The following is a 20,879-nucleotide window of genomic DNA, read 5'->3' on the forward strand; positions in this document are numbered from 1 at the left end:
CAGATATGACCAGGCTGCATGATTTTGTTTTCTTATTTTTCTCCTTTAGGAAGGCACATCTTCATCTGGAAGCAAACGTTGGGTTTCACAGTGGGCTAGTTTGGCTGCCAATCATACAAGGCATGATCAAGAAGAAAGGATAATGGAATTTTCTGCACCTCTTCCTTTAGAGAATGGTATTCTCTTTCTCTTTCATTCTTTATCCCTTTTTTCTTCTCTTTCTCCATTTCTCTCTTTCTCTTACTCTTCTCTGCTTTTTTGTGAATCATATATCAGTTGTTATTATAAAAAACAAGCCAAATCTATATAGTAAGAAGTAAGTTAAACCTAAATAAACATATTCACATATTCTCATGCTGATAAATGAATTTATTTTATAAGTAAAAAGCTGATTTTTATTAGATATTGTATATTTTGAGGGATTTTAAGCAGGGGACAAATTCAAAGTGATAAAACTCTTTTTTGAGAAATTTTGTGGACTTCGTAAGTTGAGACTTCCTAAGGACAGGTGGACAGACACCAGCTTGGATTTAATATTTCATTCCGAGGCACTTTTCATTTTAGTTGTAAATTTCTGCTGTTGAAAGTAAGAATGGTTTTTAAATTTTGTCTTTACTTTTAAATGAAAATTCTTCCTACTCTTTCTGATATGCTGATATCTTAAGATATGATTTTGACTAATGATGCAGCTATTATTCAAGTATAATCTTAACTGAAGATAAGGAAATAATTTTTAGATGAAGCATATATAGGTGTGTGTATATATTACATATAAAGATGAAGCACATATATATTATATATATAAGTTAAAATTTAAAAATAAGCTGAAGACAGGTCCAAACGATTTCATTCATAAATACAACAGATATTTATTGAGTGCCTACTTCATGTGGTACATTTAGTGAAAAAGAAATTAATAATCTTACAAATCTATGTAGTATGATTTTTATTACCTTTTATATTTCTGTGAACAGAAATATAAAGGCTTTTTTAACAAAATGAAGTTGTGTACCTTCAAGGATTTCATTATTACTTTTTGTTCATTAGTTTTCTAATTAACAATAAGACCCTGAAAGGAGGATGAGGAGATGATGGTCAAAAGGTACAAAATCTCAGTTAGACAGGTGGAAGAAGCTTTTTTTTTTCCTGAGGTCTGCTGCACAGCATGGTGAATATAGTTAATAATATAGTATTGTACATTTTAGATGTTCTCATCGCAAAAAGTGTTAACTCTTTGAGGTGATGAATATGCTAAGTAGCTTGATTTAATTATTTCACATTGTATTTATGGTCAACATTTTATACACCATAAACATATACAAATATAAATTGTCAACTTACAATAAACAATTAAAAAACTTATCCAAGTTGAAAAATAAATACTCACTTACAGTTAAAAAGCAAAAAGACCCTCAGTGAGATTTTGTATGTGGCTTTTATCTGTTTTCTTAATTTCATTCTGGTTGAAAATGGAAATTTGTTTTGTCTCAGGCTTGTGGCACCCCAAAAATCTGTTTTAAGAATTTTGTAAGTATTAGAAATATTTGAGGAAGCTACATAGCAGTGTACTAGAAAAGCTACATCATTTATTTATATTAGAATCTAGAAGTTATTGATAGTATTACCAAAAATTCTTTTGAGGGAACAGAGTCATTTGGTTCATATAAACAGTGTTTAGGAAACAAAGAAACCAGACAGAAGGCTAGATAACTTTACCAAAGAATCTGTTATAAAATTATTATCTGTGAAAAGCAAAGTTCTACCCTTGTTATAAAAAATAATAGACCACTTAGCTTTCATGATCTCATTTCTATGTCATCATATTTAAATGAACTTATTTACATAAGCTGATAAATCCACTTGAATAATAAAACGTTTTTGTTAAACATATTGAATGTATATGAGGAGGGGGCAGTATGAGAAATACTGGAAAAATACAAAAGGGTAAAGTAGCCATTACATTCTAGATGCTTCAGTTAGCACTAAGGAGATAAGATATATGAAAGAAGAAACAAAACAAGATATAACATGATTAATGACTAAAGTTAAATCTATCAGTTCAGTATGGATTTTCCTCCATCACATCCATTGTATTGATATGATATTTAAATACTAAACTTTTAGGATTATAAAGAGAAAAAAAAGACCCACAGAAGCTATATCTAGTATCTTTTCTCCATTTATCCCTAAGAAATTAGGAAGCTTTATATGTTAATTTATATTTCCCTGAAAAGATGTTTCCCTTTTCTCAGAAATACATTCCATTTTTAATAGGAAAATCCTTAAATATTCTCAAATTCTCTCAGGTGGAAAAATCAAAATATATATTTTCTCATTGGCTTCTACTTGAAAAAAAAGAAAGGGATTTTGTATTTCCATATGTGGCATTAATAACCAGAAGACTATAATTTAAAAATTCCTCAATTTATAAAATTTTGCTATGTCCTAACTATGAAAAGTCTGCTGTTACATACTTACAATTTTTAAAATTCTTTTAATCAGCTATAGATTTCTTTTAAATGTTGTTAAAAGTTCTGCATTTTTCACTTTACTTAGGAAATCCAAAATTATCATTCTTTCAAGTAGATAATACTTTTTAAAAACTAGATATGTCATTCTTCTCTACTATGTAGTTGAAAATATAGAAAATAAACAATGTTTATTTGACATTGTCTGTATAAATCTACAATAGATTCTGGTTTTTTGAGCAAACCTCAAGGATGGAAAGTTACGAAAGTGAGAATGAACACAGTGAACTTCCCTTCTATAAAACACATTAAGAGGAAAGAAGAGCAATATATTTAGGTTTAAGATCAGATGACCCTTTTATACCATTATGACTATAGTTAATAACAATGCCTTGTGTATTTGAAATAGCTGAAAGTAGATCTTAAATGTTCTCACCACAAAAAAGATAAGTACGTGAGGTAATGGATATATTAATTAGCTTGACTTAGCCATTCCATAATGGTATACATATATCAAAACATCATGTTATACACCACAAATGTATATAATTTTTGTCAATTCATAAATAGAAAATTAAATATATGAAAGGAGAAAAATGATCAGATGACTCTAATTTTCATCTCATACAATTGGCCTTCCTGACTTCTCTAGGAATTGCTTATTTGTGCAGCTTGAAATTGTACTTAAACTACTTAGTCACAATGCTGGCTCATTTGTTTTGTATACTTAAGTCATTTTTAACTTACATCTCAAAATGTAATGTAATATAGCTGGCCCTCTCTAGCCATAGGTTTTGTATTAGTGGGTTTTGCATCTGTGAATTCAACTGAGGATTGAAAATATTTGAGAGGGGAAAAAGAAATGATTGCGTCCCCACTGAACGTGTGTGGTCTTTATTTTTTTGTACTTATTCACTAAGCAATACAGTATAACAACTATTTACATAGCTTTTACATTGTATTAGGTATTATAAGTAATCTAGACATGATTTAAAGTATATGGGAGGGTGTGAGTAGGTTATATACAAATATTATACCACTTTATATAAGGTACTCAAGCATCCTTGGGATTTGGTATCCTGGGGGAATAAGGGGCCTGGAACCAGTCTTCATGGATACTGACAGACAACTGTATGATGCTCCTTTTATTTTATTTTTTTTTTTTGTCTTAATCAATTCCTTCTTTGTGGTTTTTATTTCATAGAGACAGAGATCAGTGAGTCTGGCATGACAGTGAGAAGTACTGGCTCTGCAACTTCCTTGGCTAGCCAGGGAGAGAGAAGGAGACGAACTCTTCCCCAGCTTCCAAATGAAGAAAAGTCTCTTGAGAGCCACAGAGCAAAGGTTGTAACACAGAGGTCAGAGATAGGAGAAAAACAAGACACAGAACTTCAGGAGAAAGAAACACCTACACAGGTATACCAGAAAGATAAACAAGATGCTGACAGACCCTTGAGTAAAATGAACAGGGCAGTAAATGGAGAGACTCTCAAAACTGGTGGAGATAATAAAACCCTACTTCACTTAGGCAGCTCTGCTCCTGGAAAGGAGAAAAGTGAAACTGATAAGGAAACTTCTTTGGTAAAGCAAACATTAGCAAAACTTCAACAACAAGAACAAAGGGAGGAGGCTCAGTGGACACCTACTAAATTGTCTTCCAAAAATGTTTCAGGTCAGACAGATAAATGTAGGGAGGAAACTTTTAAACAAGAATCACAACCTCCAGAAAAAAATTCAGGACATTCTACAAGCAAAGGAGACAGAGTGGCACAAAGTGAGAGCAAGAGAAGAAAAGCTGAGGAAATTCTGAAAAGTCAGACTCCAAAGGGAGGAGACAAGAAGGAATCCTCCAAGTCATTAGTGCGACAAGGGAGCTTCACTATAGAAAAACCCAGCCCAAACATACCGATAGAACTTATTCCCCATATAAATAAACAGACTTCCTCTACTCCTTCTTCTTTAGCATTAACATCTGCAAGTAGAATACGAGAAAGAAGTGAGTCTTTGGATCCTGATTCTAGTATGGACACAACCCTTATTCTAAAAGACACAGAAGCAGTAATGGCTTTTCTAGAAGCTAAACTACGTGAAGATAATAAAACTGATGAAGGACCAGATACTCCCAGTTATAATAGAGACAATTCTATTTCACCAGAATCTGATGTAGATACAGCTAGTACAATCAGTCTGGTAACTGGAGAAACTGAAAGAAAGTCAACCCAAAAGCGAAAGAGTTTCACTAGCCTCTATAAAGATAGGTGTTCCACAGGTTCTCCTTCCAAAGATGTTACAAAATCATCATCTTCAGGTGCTAGGGAAAAAATGGAAAAGAAAACAAAAAGTCGTTCCACAGATGTGGGTTCAAGAGCAGATGGTCGTAAATTTGTTCAGTCCAGTGGGAGAATAAGACAGCCTTCAGTAGACTTAACAGATGATGACCAAACCTCTAGTGTACCTCATTCTGCCATCTCTGATATTATGTCATCTGATCAAGAAACTTACTCTCGTAAACCTCATGGACGGACTCCACTTACCTCAGCTGATGAGCATGTACATTCCAAACTGGAAGGAAGTAAAGTAACGAAATCTAAGACTTCTCCGGTGGTATCTGGTTCATCTAGTAAATCAACCACCCTTCCAAGGCCACGACCTACCAGGACTTCCCTCTTGCGCAGAGCACGACTTGGTGAAGCTTCAGACAGTGAACTTGCCGATGCTGACAAAGCATCTGTTGCTTCTGAAGTATCCACAACAAGTTCTACATCAAAACCTCCCACAGGAAGGCGTAACATCTCTCGGATTGATTTATTGGCTCAGCCTCGTAGAACACGACTTGGCTCACTGTCAGCTCGTAGTGACTCTGAAGCAACAATTTCTAGAAGTAGTGCCTCTTCGAGGACCGCAGAAGCCATCATTAGAAGTGGAGCCAGACTAGTACCATCAGATAAATTTTCTCCTAGAATTAGAGCTAACAGTATCTCTCGACTCTCAGACTCCAAGGTCAAAAGTATGACCTCAGCTCATGGCTCTGCTTCAGGTAAATTGGATCCAGATTTCTAATAGCATTAGTATGTTGTATATTTGGGGGCTTCTTTTTTTTTTTTTTTTTTTAAAAGGTAAGGTTCTAGTTGTCTTCCCAAGATACTCATTCAAAACAAAAGTTATGATATACGGGGCAGCGGCGGTGGGGGGGTCTATAAAACAGTTGTATTTAGCATAGTAAATGGAAAATCAGAAGTTATATATACTTCCAGTTAGAGTCCTGGCGCAAAATAGTGATTTCAAAATTAGGAATTCATTGAGCTGATTTAGGAGTTTTAATTTTCCAGTTGGTGCTATATTTGGATGTGTGTGTCAAAATTAAATTATCTGGAAGTGTCTGGTTTAAAGTATAGGAATTAACATTGTGCTTCTAAAAGCATGTGTTTAACCTTTAAATATCCTCACATAATTCAAAGCCCTTAAGAAGTTGAAGAAAAGCAGTATATGCTTTATTACTCCTTTCAGAGTTAAATGAAATAATCAATGTTTTGTTCTTTTTTTCCCTACTCATTTTGAAATGTCTCACATACTTTACCTATACTTTTTAAAGTTAAATCTGTTTATAGTTGGAGCAGGTGAAAACTAACCTTAATTTATTTCAGTGGAAGAAGATGGATTCATGGGGAATCACTCAGCATATATTGGCCAAACTGGGCTGTAGAAATTTAACTGGTTATGAGCATTATCTCACAAAGTGCTGTTATATCATTTAACTCTAGTAATTAGGTGTAATTGAATATAATAACTACAAAAACTACTTACTTTCCACCAGAATTTAACTGATGCTGTTATATTTGTTTGCTTATGTGCTTTGTATTCAGAGCTGAGGCCATTGAGATACATGTGTGACCAAAGAGTAATGAGGTGGATATTTGTTTGTGTCCTATATGCATGTTCTCATTACTTCATAATGAGCCTCATATGTAGGCGTAGCTGCAAAGGCCAGTGTGGGAGGCCAGCTGTTACAACAGACTTGAAGATGTGTGATTATTTTCAGTAGGCAGACATCTAAGTAAGCCCTAAGTCTTGAGTTAAGAGTGGAGGGGAAGTTGATATGAAATTTCATCTTTTTATTTTTGATTGGTTTACATCTACCACACCATATCCTACAAGACCCTAAAGGAACAGTACTTTGCATATGATACTTTTTTCACTTCTCTTCCTCTTTTCACTGCTGCTTTCCTCCACTCCATTCACCTGTATCTCTTTGCTGGTCAGTGGGTTTGGTAATGATGATCACTGTCTATGGTAGAAATGGACGTAGGGTGAAGCCAGATAACATATAATCATGATTCCAAAAAAAAATAGACAACATTTTCCTTATTACCCCAGTCCTCATTTCCACACTTGAAGCTTTGGTTGGTGGTTCACAAATTTATTGCCAAATATTTTAAAACTAACTACTACATTTTGGTTTATTTTCATTCTGTTTTTGGTTATGGCTCTACTTCAATTCACATTTCATCTGTGCTGCATTTCCTGATGAAATTTCTTCTGCTGTACTACTTGTTTTATCACCTCATCTCCATTAAGATATGTATGTATTTTCCTGTCTTAACATAATTTCTATGTTACCAGGTAGCTTGGAGTACCTCTTAACACATGATGTGCTTTTATTCCTCGATATTTAGGGTAAGGCTTGAGATGCAAGCTAAATATGATTACTTCAGCAAGTCTAAGAAACAACTGTAAGATGCTATATATAAAGACAGATTTCATTTTCTGCTTCTTTGAATACAGAACTTGATAAATATTCAGTTTTCTGTGTCCAAAAATAGCCTTGAATTGTGTATGAAATTCCGTAGGACACATTGATGTATATGATTTTAGTCTTTTCATACTTAGGACTAGCAGTATATTAAATAATTAGAATCATGGAATTTAAAAGTTAGAAGAGTTATTCCCTTAAGGGAACCAAGGCCAAGAGAGGAAATAACCTGCCCTGGGCACATGGCAGTGGCAGGGGCAGAATAAGAATCAAAGACTTTTAATCCCCAGCCTGTTGTTTTTCTACCGTATCTATTCTAGCTCTAAGAAATAGTTTCAGTGTTTACTTGTATGCAAGCTTCTAGAAGACAGCTAGAATCTACTGGATTATTATCAGGAGGCTATGCAAGGTCAATATACAATATAAAGGTTTTGGTATTGTTTACTAAAATCTTTGCAGTTCTGATGTTTTACCCAGTTTATATTCTCTATTCCACCTTATGAGTGTAAAGCCATATTGTAATCTAGGATTGTATATTCAGATTCTGTCAAGATACCCACTTATAGTATTAGATCTTCTCTAGGACAGTGGCCAGGATCTTTCCTTCAGTGAGAACATACTATAATAGCTGTATGGAAAAGGTGGTCAAACAAACAAACCTACCTGTTTGATTTTGCTAATTTAGGTGCCTTTGATATTATAATATTTCTGTTTAAGACAATTATAATATTTGGAATGGAAAAAGAAAAGAAAAATTTTAACTTTTGAAACATGATTTAAAAGAATGTTAAATCATGCCGATCAGTGTTGCTGTGTACAGTATAAACTTTAAAGACCTTGGAAATAATCTGAGCCTAGCTCTTGTGATATTGTCCCAATTGGATATGTAAAAATAATTCCGTAATGTTTCCAATTCCATATTTTAGATGATGTCTCTAAAATATTTTTAGGCCAGCACAGCGTTTCATGCCTGTAATCCCAGTATTTTAGGGGAGGCCAAAGTTGGAGGATTACTTGAGCCCAGGAGTTCAAGGCTGCAGTGAGCTGTGATCACACTACTGCATTCCAGCCTTGGACAAGTGAGACCCTGTCTCCATTAAAAAAAAGTTTTTTTTAAAGAAATGTATGTGATAAAAATAGAAGATTGGAAATCTCAGATTTAGCAATATGAAGAGAAGAGTTCTGTATGTTTCTCTGATGTAACTTGCAATTTGCTTCTAGGAGTTTAACTAGTTTTTTTTCCCCAAAACATTCTTTCAATGCTTCTTTTTTTTTTTTTTTTTTTGAGACGGAATCTTGCTCTTGTTGCCCAGGCTGGAGTGTAATGGCACAGTCTCGGCTTACTGCAACCTCTGCCTACTGGATTCAAGGGATTCTCCTGCCTCAGCCTCCCAAGTAGCTGGGATTACAGGCGTGTGCCACCATGCCCGCCTAATTTTTGTATTTTTAGTAGAGGAGAGCCTTCACCATATTGGGCAGGCTGGTCTGTCGTCCCGTGTCAGCCTCCCAGAGTGCTGGCATTACAGGCATGAGCCACTGCGCCCAGTCTCCTTCAGTGATTCTTGATATCAAGTTGTAACTGAAATATCCAGATTTATTTTGGCAAGATATATTTAAATTTAAAGACCTTGAATTATCAAAATAAAGCACTTGGTTTTCATTATGTTTTAAGTGCACATTTTAGAAAATAAAAACATTATGTTAATATCCTTAGAATTTTTTTAGACTGTTTGCAGTCCCTTTTTAATTCTAATCTTCAAAATTTATAGGCAGTAGAAATTAAATGTTAGACATGCATGGCTTGAATTAACTCTTTCTCCAGGTCAAAGGACAAAACAGAGCATTGTCAGCAGTTTTTCTCCCCAACTGATCTTATTGCTGAATGCTCATAAATATACATTCAAAACACGTTTGTGGTAATTTTCCACTAAAATATTCTGATATTGTATGAAGATACAATGTGTGTTTTCTGAAGCGTGTTTGCAAAATCTATAGTTGTATGTTTTAATGCCAACAAAGAAATTGGAACATTCACAGAAATATGATACTAACAACTCTTTTTTTCCTTTTTAAGTCTCTAGACATCATAAATGATAGTATGTTTTTGTAGTGAATATAGTAGTTTAGTACTACAATACAAGAGGGAATGTTGCCTATTTTATAATTAAAAAATAAATTTTGTAATGAATGCTGTAGCTCTAGCTACAAGCTTAATCAAGCCCATCTTGGAACTTTCATTTTAATATATATGCTGTCTGGGCCTTTACTAACGAATAAGTCTCTTAGAGATAGGCATTTCAGACACCTTCCAATGCCTTAGTAATATCAACCCATCAAATGAGCCTAATAATATATTAAGAAAATCAAATTTATTTTTATAAATTGTTACTTAAGCCGAATAAAATTCAAGAGAAAGAAATAAATTTTTTCTTCAACACAGGTTGAAATCAGAAAAACTATCATTACATGAGAAATTAAGGATGTCTTTTTAAAACAACTTGGCCGAGTACGGCGGCTCATGACTATAATCCTAAGACTTTGGGAGGCTGAGGCAGATGGTTTACCTGAGGTCAGGAGTTCGAGATCAGCCTGGCCAACATGGTGAAACTCCGTCTCTACTAAAAATACAAAAATTAGCCAGACATGGTGGCAGGTGCCTGTAATTCCAGCTACTCTGGAGGCTGAGGCAGGAGAATTGCTTGAACCTGGGAGGTGGAGATTGCAGTGAGCCAAGATGGCGCCATTGCCCTCCAGCCTGGGTGACAGAGGGAGACTCCATCTCAAAAACACACACACACACACAAAAAAAAAACCTTACTGGAAACAAAAATGTAGAATGTATACAACACTTGGAATAACAGAGAATTCGTTTTGAACTCTGGGAGTCCATAGACCTGGCTTATACTTTGATTTTAGCAAGGTAAGACCTCTCTGGGCCTGTTTCTTCTCTTTAAATGGAAGAATTTAGACTCATGTCAAAGGCCATTCTTCTAAAATTTTATGAAATAAGTAGATGGGGGAAAATTTAAAATATTTTAACTTGAAGTTTATTTGGTGTTAATTAGCAGGTGATAGGGAATTTTCTTTAGAAGAAAAAAGGTTAGGTAGCTGCTATAGTTTGGAAGCAAATGTTAAGAAAGCAGAAAGTTTTGAAATAAATTCTTTGAGAAATAACAGGTTAGAGGGCCTAGCATTGAACTCCCTTTCCCAGTCCCTTCTCCACCAGTAGCCATCATTTCACTCAGTCTCAGCTCTGCTCTTTTTCGTTACACAGACTGTGTCCAGAGTTAACTGGAGCTTTTCTTCATAGCATCCCATGTGTGATATGTTTTCCACTGGCAAAGGGAGCTCTTAATTACTTAATGATTTTTAATCACATTTTTATTTCTCTGCTGTATGCTGATTATCCAGTTTCCTCCTCAATTTTAAAGAACATACCTAAAGATGTTACCTTTTACTTTTTAAAATATGCTGTATTCGTTTGATTTTTTTCTTTTTGTTTTGTTTTTGTTTTTGAGACGGAGTCTGGCTCTGTCACTAGGCCACAGTGCAGTGGTGCGATCTCAGCTCACTGCAACCTCCGACTCCAGGGTTCACGTGATTCTCCTGCCTTAGCCTCCCGAGTAGCTGGGATTACAGGCGCGCCCTACCACGCCTGGCTAATTTTTGTATTTTTAGTAGAGATGGGGTTTCACCATGTTGGCCAGGAGGGTCCCGATCTCTTGACCTTGTGGTTCGCCCACCTCAGCCTCCCAAAGTGCTGGGATTACAGGCGTTAGTTAGCCACTGTGCCCGGCCCCTGATTGCTTTTAAAAGATATTATTAGTAGCTTTATTATTCTTACTGACTTCTAGGTAGACCAGCCTATGAAAAGAGATGGAAAGTTTGTGAAAAGGAAGTTTTTCTCGTACTTTTTTCCTCAGAATGTAATTGCATTTTGATCCTAAGCTCAGACTATTAAAAGTTGATTCTAGCATGGCTCTACTTATATGTGATCACCTGACATTTAATGTATATTAATAGCACTTGGTACTCAATTTCTCATTCTGCTTTCATGTAGTCTGCCACGAAATATATCAGCCATCGATGCCATTCTTTCTAAGTTACCTCAAAATTAACTTAGTTTTATCATACTTACGTTTTCATATGTTCTGCAGTTATTAAAGCTCTTTGTTAATTGCTTTTCTTTTCTCTCTAGTTTCCAATCATATGTATAGTGACCATAGTTGCCTAATCAAAAATCACAACATTTGATGTAACAAATGATTTTTTTCTTATTTATGAACACTATTGTAAGATAGCACAATAAACACACATTTAGCATTTAATGAAATGTTTTTTTGAAACGTACAAATTTGTTTACACTATTTCTGATTTTGCCTGCCGTATTTCTTAATTTTTTTCTAAACCTCTTTACTCTTGCTCTAAACTTTTCCTAAAATTGGTTTCAAGTCGCAGGGTCACTTCAACTCACGGAAGTTTTTATATCTAGAAATGAGTACATTATCACCATGATAAAAGTATTATCTATGTTAATAAATTATCTTACAGTGTTAAAATCAGAAATTATATTTAAGCTCCTCAAAAAAGGTCTATGACTAATTACCTAGTATATGCATTTGCATACACTTTTACAGAGAGCCATGAACTTTCTGTGTATGTTCATTCTGTCATACCTATGAATGAATCTAGTTCCAAACATCAGGATCTGCAAATAGGGGTGTGAATAAGGACGAATCGATAGGCTCTAATTTATGGCATATTCCTCATTGTAGAGTTCTCTGTTTCTTAAGCCAGTTCTGGTGGCAATATATGCCAGTTTTATCTGAGAGCAACCTCAGCCTTAGAGATCCCCAGCTGAAAATGTAGTTTTTGGAGGAAAAGACATAAAAGGCATAAAATTAGAGTGGAGGAATTTCTGGATTCTGTGCAGCTTAGGGTCAGTTTTTATTAAAAAGGAAGAAGATGCTAAGGTTTTATCACTTTAAACACCAACAACATTTAATGCTTTTCACTAGGTTTCGGAAAAGTAAATGTTTACATCCAGGAATTCTTACATTTTTTTCAAAAATATTTGTTAAACATTTGCTAGCCGACACTCAGCTAAGTGCTAGGTATACATTATTGGATTCAACAGACACGGTTCCTGCCCTTGTTAAGTTTACCAGGAATTAGCCATTATCTCTTTTTTACCTCTATTTATGCCTCACAAATTATTTGTATGTTTGATTCTCATATTAACAGTAGTAAAGTGTCTGCCTTGTCTTCTGATTTTTTAAATGTGTGAGCAATACCATTTTTTAAATGTCTTTATTAACTGTAAATAAGAAAGTGATTGCCACTTTCTTTAATGTGACTCTTCACGGTATCTCCTGTGCCTTCAGTGTCAATGGTTGTGACAAAAGCTTGTACAGTTTTGCTTTTTGTAGGTTTTATGCCATTGTCTATTTTCACCATATGCTTTCAGTGTCAAAGCAGCAGAGAGTTGTACTGAAGATGCTTTGTTGTGTTTTTTTACCACGTAAAAAGATTTTTTCCAACCATAGCGTAACAGGATGTTGAATGACAGAGGTAATGTTTTTTTTTCTGCCGTAAAGGCATAATTTCCACAGCCGGAATTATGCACATCTGTATGTTGGGAAAAGAGAGTTTTTACCATCTCCATGTTGAAAGTCCATGTGGCATGAGGAAATCTTTTCCCTTGTTTTTATTTTTGTTGTCGTTGATGTTGTTACTGTCTTTTTTTTTGAAAAATTCATATTTTCACTCAAGTAAGAAATATTTGCAATTGAAAAGTACTCCAGTTAAACATCGATGGATAGAGCTTGCTTAGTTGTTTATCATTAGCGAAATTTTTCATCTGAATGTTTACTCACCACACTATGGAAAACATGGTCTTCCGATTGTTTTTGATTCTTCATTGTTTTTAATTCACCGAAGTGTAATGTTTCTATCTCTAAGGAGTAGTAGACTTTTGGTTTTTGTGAGGTATGTGTACGTCAGTTATTGAAAATTGTGCTGTGTGTGCGCTCTCATGGTGTTTTGAAGTCATGACTTTTATTTTACCTCCTTTAAATGATAACATAATAATTCTTTTTTTAATAATTAAACTAATTTAGTAAATTCAAGATGGAGGCGCTTTCCTACTGATTATGCTTCCACCTCAGAAGATGAATTTGGATCAAACCGTAATTCCCCTAAACATACCCGTCTACGTACTTCTCCAGCCCTGAAAACCACTCGCTTGCAGAGCGCTGGATCAGCAATGCCTACTAGTTCTTCATTCAAACACCGGATTAAAGAGCAGGAAGACTACATCCGAGATTGGACTGCTCATCGAGAAGAGATAGCCAGGTTGGTTTTCAGGACTTATCTTTAAGAATTGAAAATTTCTATGAACATTACAACTTGGTAACAAAGTTTAGCTTGTACTTGATTTTTACTAATAGTCTAAGAACTGAAATCCACAGATAACTGTGAACTCCGTTTAGTCAGTAGTATTACTCTCTATCCAGCTTTTTTTCTTTTTTTTCTATGCCTGTACCACTAACATATTGTAGAATTAATTTATTTTGACCTTTTCTGTCTCCCCCCTCCTCCCTTTTTAAGAATTTCTTTTAAAGATGGTGATAAGTAAGTGTAACTTTGAAAGGTAGGCAGTATCAGATCTACATAATTAAGAACTGCAGGCAATTTATGGATTACTTTCCTTTAAACTTCCAAAGATGTAATAGTATACCTGTTAGAGATGTGGCTGCTGCTCTCTGGAGAGAATTAGGGTAAGCAGATTTTCACTTATACTTTATGAGCTCATTAAGTATGGGCAGTTCAACCATTTAGTAAGTAAAACAAAATATGACTATTTTGAAGATTAAATCTGTTTATACTAACCTTTAGATTATGTACAAAAAAAATTTATGCTGCAGATATGATTTTTAATTAATAACTTATGGAAATTAATAACTTACTATGGCTGAACTTTGAAGAGAGATTATACTCAAGCAGATATTATAGTAGTTAAAATATAAGGATTTTTTGTTTAAAGTTTGTGAGATGTTAGATTTTACTGCAGTATACCATATGTTACCTAAACATTTTCACTGTATACATACTAAGCTTACTTCTGTCTTTAAGACCTTAATCTTCAAGTTGTATACTTGAGGACATTATTGAAGAGTTTATACATAATATTTCATAGATGCTTTTAAAAAACAAGAAACTTTTACTCTATGTTAATGTTCATCTTTTTTGTTCTTTATTTCATTGACTTCTGTGAATTGTGTTTTTTCTGGCTCATTGGTTTCATGTAATGTTTAGTTTTTTATTTTTAAAGACTGTTCACTTGTCATTGCTTTTATTCTTGGAGAGAACATGCCTTTCTAATCTCATTGTGCTGCTTAAAACATTTTTGCTTTACCATACAAATAGCTTTTTAGGAGAGTAATTACTGAAGCATTTTAAGCCAGTTGTTCTAGTTAGAGGAAAGGCATATATGTGCTTTGGGATCCATGGATCATTATGGGCCAACAAAATGCTTGTAGTGAGAGCATCTTGACACATTTTTTGTACTTCCAGGCGCTGCTAGCAACAACAGGTCTTACTCTTGTCTCATCATTTTTCCCCTTCCCTTGAATAAGATGTCCAGCTACACAAGATCCAGTGGTGCCTGTATGTCTAGATGCCTCCTGGCAGGAGGCCTCCTCTCTCAAACTCCCTCTACCCCAAACTAGAAAGACTAAAAACCTTCTTCTGAGCCAAATACACTTCCCTACCCCCAAATAAAAAAACAGTTGTAATACAAAGAGAAGAGGGAATAAGGGCTATACACTGTATTTTCACTTGGTTCCATTTTGCTATGTGCATAGTGTTACTATTATCAATGTGTACTTTTTATTATCTATGGCAGGACTTTAAGAACAGGCTATTTAACCTACAGTGATGTTCATGCCTTATCCCTCTAGTTTGTCAGTAGCACTATGCTAATAAAACTTGCCTTTGGGATTTTAATTTTTCAAGTTATACTTTCCAGCTATATATCTCAAAGCCAGAGAAGTGGTTTTTTTGTTTGTTTTATGTGGAGAAAAAAGGAGGGTGGTGGAAGGAAGGAAAGATACAAAATATGGAAGGAAATGTGGATATTTAATGTTTCTATAGAGCAGTGATAAGTTTGCTTAGGGTGAGAAAATGTATTTTCAAATGGCTATGAATCACAAACTAAGTAGAATATGAGAAATAATTTTATTTATTTAAATGAACTACTGTCACCTAAAAGACTCCTGTGCTGAGAGCAATATTTGAAGAGTAATAGATAAAGACACTTTTATTTGAAAAATATAATAGTGATTTTTAATTTATTACAAAAATGTTTTATGCTTTAGCATACTCTTTCTGTTTAGAATTTAGGACTATTTCACTTGATCAGCACTTTGTTAATCTGTACATAGTAACTGTTTACCTGCATTTAAATTTAAAGCACAAAAGCAAGCTCCATTTAGAATATGAAGTGTATAAGCGAGATATGGCATATTTGGTCTTCAGTTTGATGAGGGAAGGTTTCTTTCAGGTATCCCTGATGCATATGCTTTGGTAGCTCCTGCCTCAGTTTCTCTGTTATGAAAACAGATATTGACTTCCATCGAGTAGGAATGTAAGACATGATGCAGGTTTTTATGAATATTAGGGTAAACAGAGCTACAATACCAGCTTTACAGATGACCAAATGAAATACATTCAACCTAAAAATTATACTGGAAGATTATCTACAGTAACACCTCGAAGATAGTACAGGTTTGGTTTCAGACCGCTATAGTAAGGCAAATATCTCAAAGCAAGTCACACAATTTTTTTTTCCTAGTGCATGTTAAAATTATGTTCACACTATACTGTGTGCAGTAACACTGCTTCTTAAAAAAAGTATATACCTAAACAAGTAAATATTTTATTGCTAAAAAACAGTAGTGATCATCTGAGCCTTCAGTAAGTCATCAGCTTTTTGTTGGCATAGGGTCTTACATCCCTGCTGATGACTGCTTATTTTTGTTGGCATAGGGTCTTACATCCCTGCTTATTCAAGGGCAGTGGTTGCTGAAGGCTGGGATGACTGTGGCGATTTCTTAATTAAAAGACAGCAGTGAAGTCTGCCACGTTGATTGACTCTTCCTTTCATGAAAGATTTCCTTGTAGCAATGTGATGCTGTTTGATAGCATTTTACCCAGAGTAGAACTTCTTTCAAAACTGCAGTCAGTCCTCCCAGACCCTGCCGCTGGCTTATCGACTGAGTTTATGTAATATTCTGAATCCTTTGTTGTCATCTCAACAGTGCTCACAACAGCTTCACCAGTAGATTCTATTGCAAGATACCACTTTCTTTTCCCATCCATAAGAAGCAACTCCTCATCTGTTAATGTTTTATCACGAGATTGCAGCAATCCAGTCCCATATTCAGGCTCCACTTCTAACTCTAGTCTTTCTAGTTCTGTTTCTGTTTCCACCATATCTGCAGTGACTTCCTCCACTGAAGTCTTGAACCCTCAAAGTCATCCATGAGGGTTGGAATCAGTTTCTTCCAAACTCCTGTTAATCTTGATATTTTTACCTCCTCCATGAATCACAGATGTCCTTAATGGCATGTAGAATGGTGAATCCTTTCCAAAAGATTTTCAGTTTACTTTGTCCAGATCTATTAGAGGAATCATTACCTATGACAGCTATGTCTTGCAAAATGTATTTCTTAAATAAAGGAATACATTTTCTGCTTAGAAGACAAAATGGGCCAGGCACGGTGGTTCACGCCTGTAATCTCAGCACTTTGGGAGGCCGAGGCAGGCAGATCACGAGGTCAGGAGATAGAGACCATCCTGGCTAACACGGTGAAACCCCGTCTCTGCTAGAAATAGAAAAAATTAGCTGGGCATGGTGGTACGTGCCTGTAGTCCCAGCTACTCGGAGGCTGAGGCAGGAGAATTGTTTGAATCCGGGAGGCAGAGGTTGCAGTGAGCCGAGATTGTGCCACTGCACTCCAGCCTGGGCGACAGAGCGAGACTCTATCTCAAAAAAAAAAAAAAAAAAAAAAAAATGGCTGGGCGCGGTGGCTCTCGCCTGGAATCCCAGCACTTTGGGAGGTTGAGGCGGGTGGATCACGAGGTCAGGAGATTGAGACGATCTTGGCTAACATGGTGAAACCCCATCTCTACTAAAAATACAAAAAATTAGCCGGGTGTGGTGGCCGGCGCCTGTAGTCTCAGCTACCCTGGAGGCTGAGGCAAGAGAATGGCGTGAACCCAGGAGGCGGAGCTTGCAGTGACCCGAGATGGCGCCACTGCACTCCAGCCTGGGCGACAGAGCGAGACTCCGTCTCAAAAAAAAAAAAAAAAAAAAAAAGTCAAAATGGCTCCTTGATCCATGGGCTGCAGAATGGACGTTAGCAGGTATGAAAGCAACATTAATCACCGTGTACATCTCCATCAGAGCTCTTAGGTAACCAGGTACATTGTCCATGAGCAGTAATATTTTGCAAATAATCATGTTTTTCTGAGCAGTACGTCTCTACAGTGGTCTTAAAATATTTAATAAACCACGCTGTAAATATGCCGTAATCCAGGCTTTATTGTTCCATTTGTAGAGCACAAGCAGAGTAGATTTAGCATAATTTTTAAGGGCCCTATGACTTTTGGAATGGAAAATGAGCATTGGCTTCCAACATAAAGTCACCAGCTACATTAACCCCTAACAAGAGAGTCAGCCTGTCCTTTGAAGCTTTGAAGCTGGGCATTGCCTTCTCTCTGGCAATGAAAGTCCTAGATGGCATCTTCTTCCAATAAAAGGCTGTTTTATCAAAATTGAAAATCAGTTGTTATTATAACCGCCTTAATCAATTATCTTAGCTAGATCTTCTGGATAACTTGCTACAGCTTCTATATCAGCACTTGCTGCTTCTCTGTGCACTTTCATGTTAGGGGGATGGTTTCGTTCCTTAAGCCTCATGAACCAACCTCTGCAAACTTTTCTTCTGCAGTTTCCTCACCTCTGTCAGCATTCACAGAATTGAAGAGAGTTCAGATTTTGCTCTGGATTAGTTTGGCTTAAGGGAATGTTGTGGCTGGTTTGATCTTCTATTCAGACCACTCAGACCTTGTCCATATCAGCATTAGGCTGTTTTGCTTTCTTATCATTCCTGTGTTCACTAGAGTAGCACTTTTGATTTACTTCAAGAACTTTTCCTTTGCATTCACATCTTGGCTGTATGGCACAAGAGGCCTAGCTTTTGATGATTGCCAGAATAGTAAGACAGAATTTAAAATGGTTCCATGGTTGATCAGATGGGAGATTGGTGGGAGTAGGGAACACAAAAGGCATGGGAAAAGAAGATAGGTTGTATTTTGGTCATACTGACACCAACATGCCTAAAGGATAGCCCTGTGAAAAAAGCTAGCAGACAGTTGAACTGCGGCTGTGAAACAGGAAGCCGTGAGGGCTAGACTCATCGTTGTAGAGTCATTCGTAAAGAGTAAATACTTGGAGCTATTGTAGTAGATGGTATCACCAGGGAATGGTGAGGGAGCTGCAAATGCGGCTGAACTCTGAGATAACCTCAGTGACAGGGATGTGGTGTAGCTGAATGGTGAAGAATATGGACTCTGGACTCAGACCATATTCTTGGTCTGAGATTCAAACCCAACTCGACCACAAGGTCTGTGTGACCTAGGATGAGTTAATTAAATGTGTTCTAGTGATCTCATCTGTAAAATGGACGTAATGGTGCCAACCTGAGAGAGTTGACAAGTTGATGCACATACTTAACCTAGTGCTTGACATATAGTCAGTAGTCAATAGATGTTATATTTAAGAGGGATACAGAGAAAACAGTGGTTTATGATTATAGTTAGAACTTTATTTGGAGCTTTTAATTTTGTGTAGATCTCACACGTTTAAATTTATGAGAACCCAGATATAATTGGAATTTCAGAATCAGCATTACATTCTACAGTTTATAAAATGCTGGGCTTACCTTATTTGTGCTTAAGAATCCCAGCCAATGCTTTGTTCAAATTTCCGTCCAAACTTATTTATTAAAAAATTTTTTGTCCTCCTAGTAAAAACAGTGGTATATAAGTAGTTTGTTTTTTTAATATTAAAGTGATCGTTAAATAGCCGTGTCAGCTGGGCGGGGTGGCTCACGCCTGTAATCCCAGCAGTTGGGAGGCCAAGGCAGGCGGATCACCTGAGGTCAGGAGTTGGAGACCAGCCTGGGCAACATGGTGAAACCCCATCTCTACTAAAAATACAAAAATTAGCCGGGTGTGATGGCATGCACCTGTAATCCCAGCTACTCGGGTGGCTGAGGCAGGAGAATTGTTGAAACTCGGGAAGCGGAGGTTGCAGTGAGCCGAGATCGCGCCACTGCACTCCAGCCAGGGTGACAGAGCAAGATTCTGTCTAAAAAATAGATGTATCACGGAACACCTGTCAGTCCCGTTCCCTGATTTGTTGGCCCCAAATGAAACTCACTTGGCCTTGTAAGACAAAAAGCTTTTATTATTACTAAGTCTTTTACACATAATTTTATTAGTGAAATTCAAGTAAAAAGAATAGTGATCAAATATATTTGAAAACATTTTAAAATAGAACTGTGGTTTATGTTTTTCAAAGCCTAAAATATGTGCAGTTAAAGTTATGAATGAGTGATAATCTTAACAGTAAAAAACCAAATTACTTGTAATTTTACCACATTATTAAAAGCTTTGTGCTTTTATTGTTTTGTTGGTAGGAACCAATTTAATTTAGTTGTCAGAATTCAATGGTGTGGGTTTTCTTATTGTCTGTAAGGTAATATAATGCTTTTCTGTGTATTGCAATTTAGCTAACAAGTCTTCAATTACAATATAATTGAAGGATGTACTACATTTTGGGTTGTGACTGGAGGTGAGCTTTGATAATACCAAAATGTTTTTTGTTTTGGAGAAAATGTTATGGATATAAAAACTACCCTAATCAAGGAATAAGGCATATCTGCCAAGTCAGTTTGAAGACATCATTTGTGGATTGATAATATCTCAAGTCTAGGCCCTGTTACTTTGTTGGGCTAGGTCAGATCCAAACAGCAAGAGTAGGGAAATAAACCACCTGCCCACAGGTTCAGATGACAGTGATTCTTCAGTTTCTCTGTAGTTTTCCACATTTCCTAGAACTTCATTATTCCTTCCTCATAGTCTGTACCTAAGTCTCTAAAAATACTCTCGCTATCTCAGGTCTTGTTTATTGAGTAAATACTTTGCTGTCACATGACGTCAGACCATCTTCTTTTAACTTGCCGATTTTGTCTCTGGTGGAGATAGCATGGGTTTGCTAAAACCTTTAAAGTTATCCTCTTAATTACATCTTTATTTGTGACTTCCTCTGCTTATCTGAAGCATATTCATAAGTCTAGTTTCGAGACTAGAATCTTTCTACATTTTACCAAATGTAACTTATCTGTAGCGATAAACATTTCATTCCCAATAATGGGAGGTGCCTTTAAAAAAATTAAATCTCTCTCTCTTTTGATGGCTAGAAGTAGACTCCATGTACTTTATTCAAACTGCTTTTCTAATCAGGCCACTCATTAAATTGCTGTTGCTGCCCAAAAGAAACCTCCAATTTCAACTCATTATTATCCCATCCT

General features: G+C 35.9%; 1 protein-coding gene and 1 long non-coding RNA gene across 44 annotated transcripts in view; one reads left to right on the forward strand and one right to left on the reverse strand.

Annotated features, from left to right (window-relative positions):
- LOC134758682 (uncharacterized) overlaps window positions 1-6,333 on the reverse strand; it is a 34,173-nt gene extending 27,840 nt beyond the window's left edge. The window contains exon 1 of the long non-coding RNA XR_010134124.1: window positions 6,273-6,333. This is a non-coding gene — a long non-coding RNA (uncharacterized lncRNA). The remainder of the gene's footprint in view (window positions 1-6,272) is intronic.
- The window catches only part of CEP170 (centrosomal protein 170), a 128,426-nt gene that overhangs the window by 82,773 nt on the left and 24,774 nt on the right, over window positions 1-20,879 (forward strand). For 30 of the 43 annotated variants that reach the window (XM_063707249.1, XM_063707250.1, XM_063707233.1 and 27 more), the window contains 3 exons: window positions 50-176; window positions 3,673-5,505; window positions 13,338-13,572. In XM_063707249.1, the coding sequence (XP_063563319.1) occupies window positions 50-176; window positions 3,673-5,505; window positions 13,338-13,572 (2,195 nt within the window). The remainder of the gene's footprint in view (window positions 1-49; window positions 177-3,672; window positions 5,506-13,337; window positions 13,573-20,879) is intronic. The other 13 variants (XM_063707247.1, XM_063707254.1, XM_063707218.1 and 10 more) reach the window with 1 other exon arrangement.

Source organism: Gorilla gorilla, chromosome 1 (assembly GCF_029281585.2).
Source record: "Gorilla gorilla gorilla isolate KB3781 chromosome 1, NHGRI_mGorGor1-v2.1_pri, whole genome shotgun sequence".
Taxonomy (NCBI): domain Eukaryota; kingdom Metazoa; phylum Chordata; class Mammalia; order Primates; family Hominidae; genus Gorilla; species Gorilla gorilla.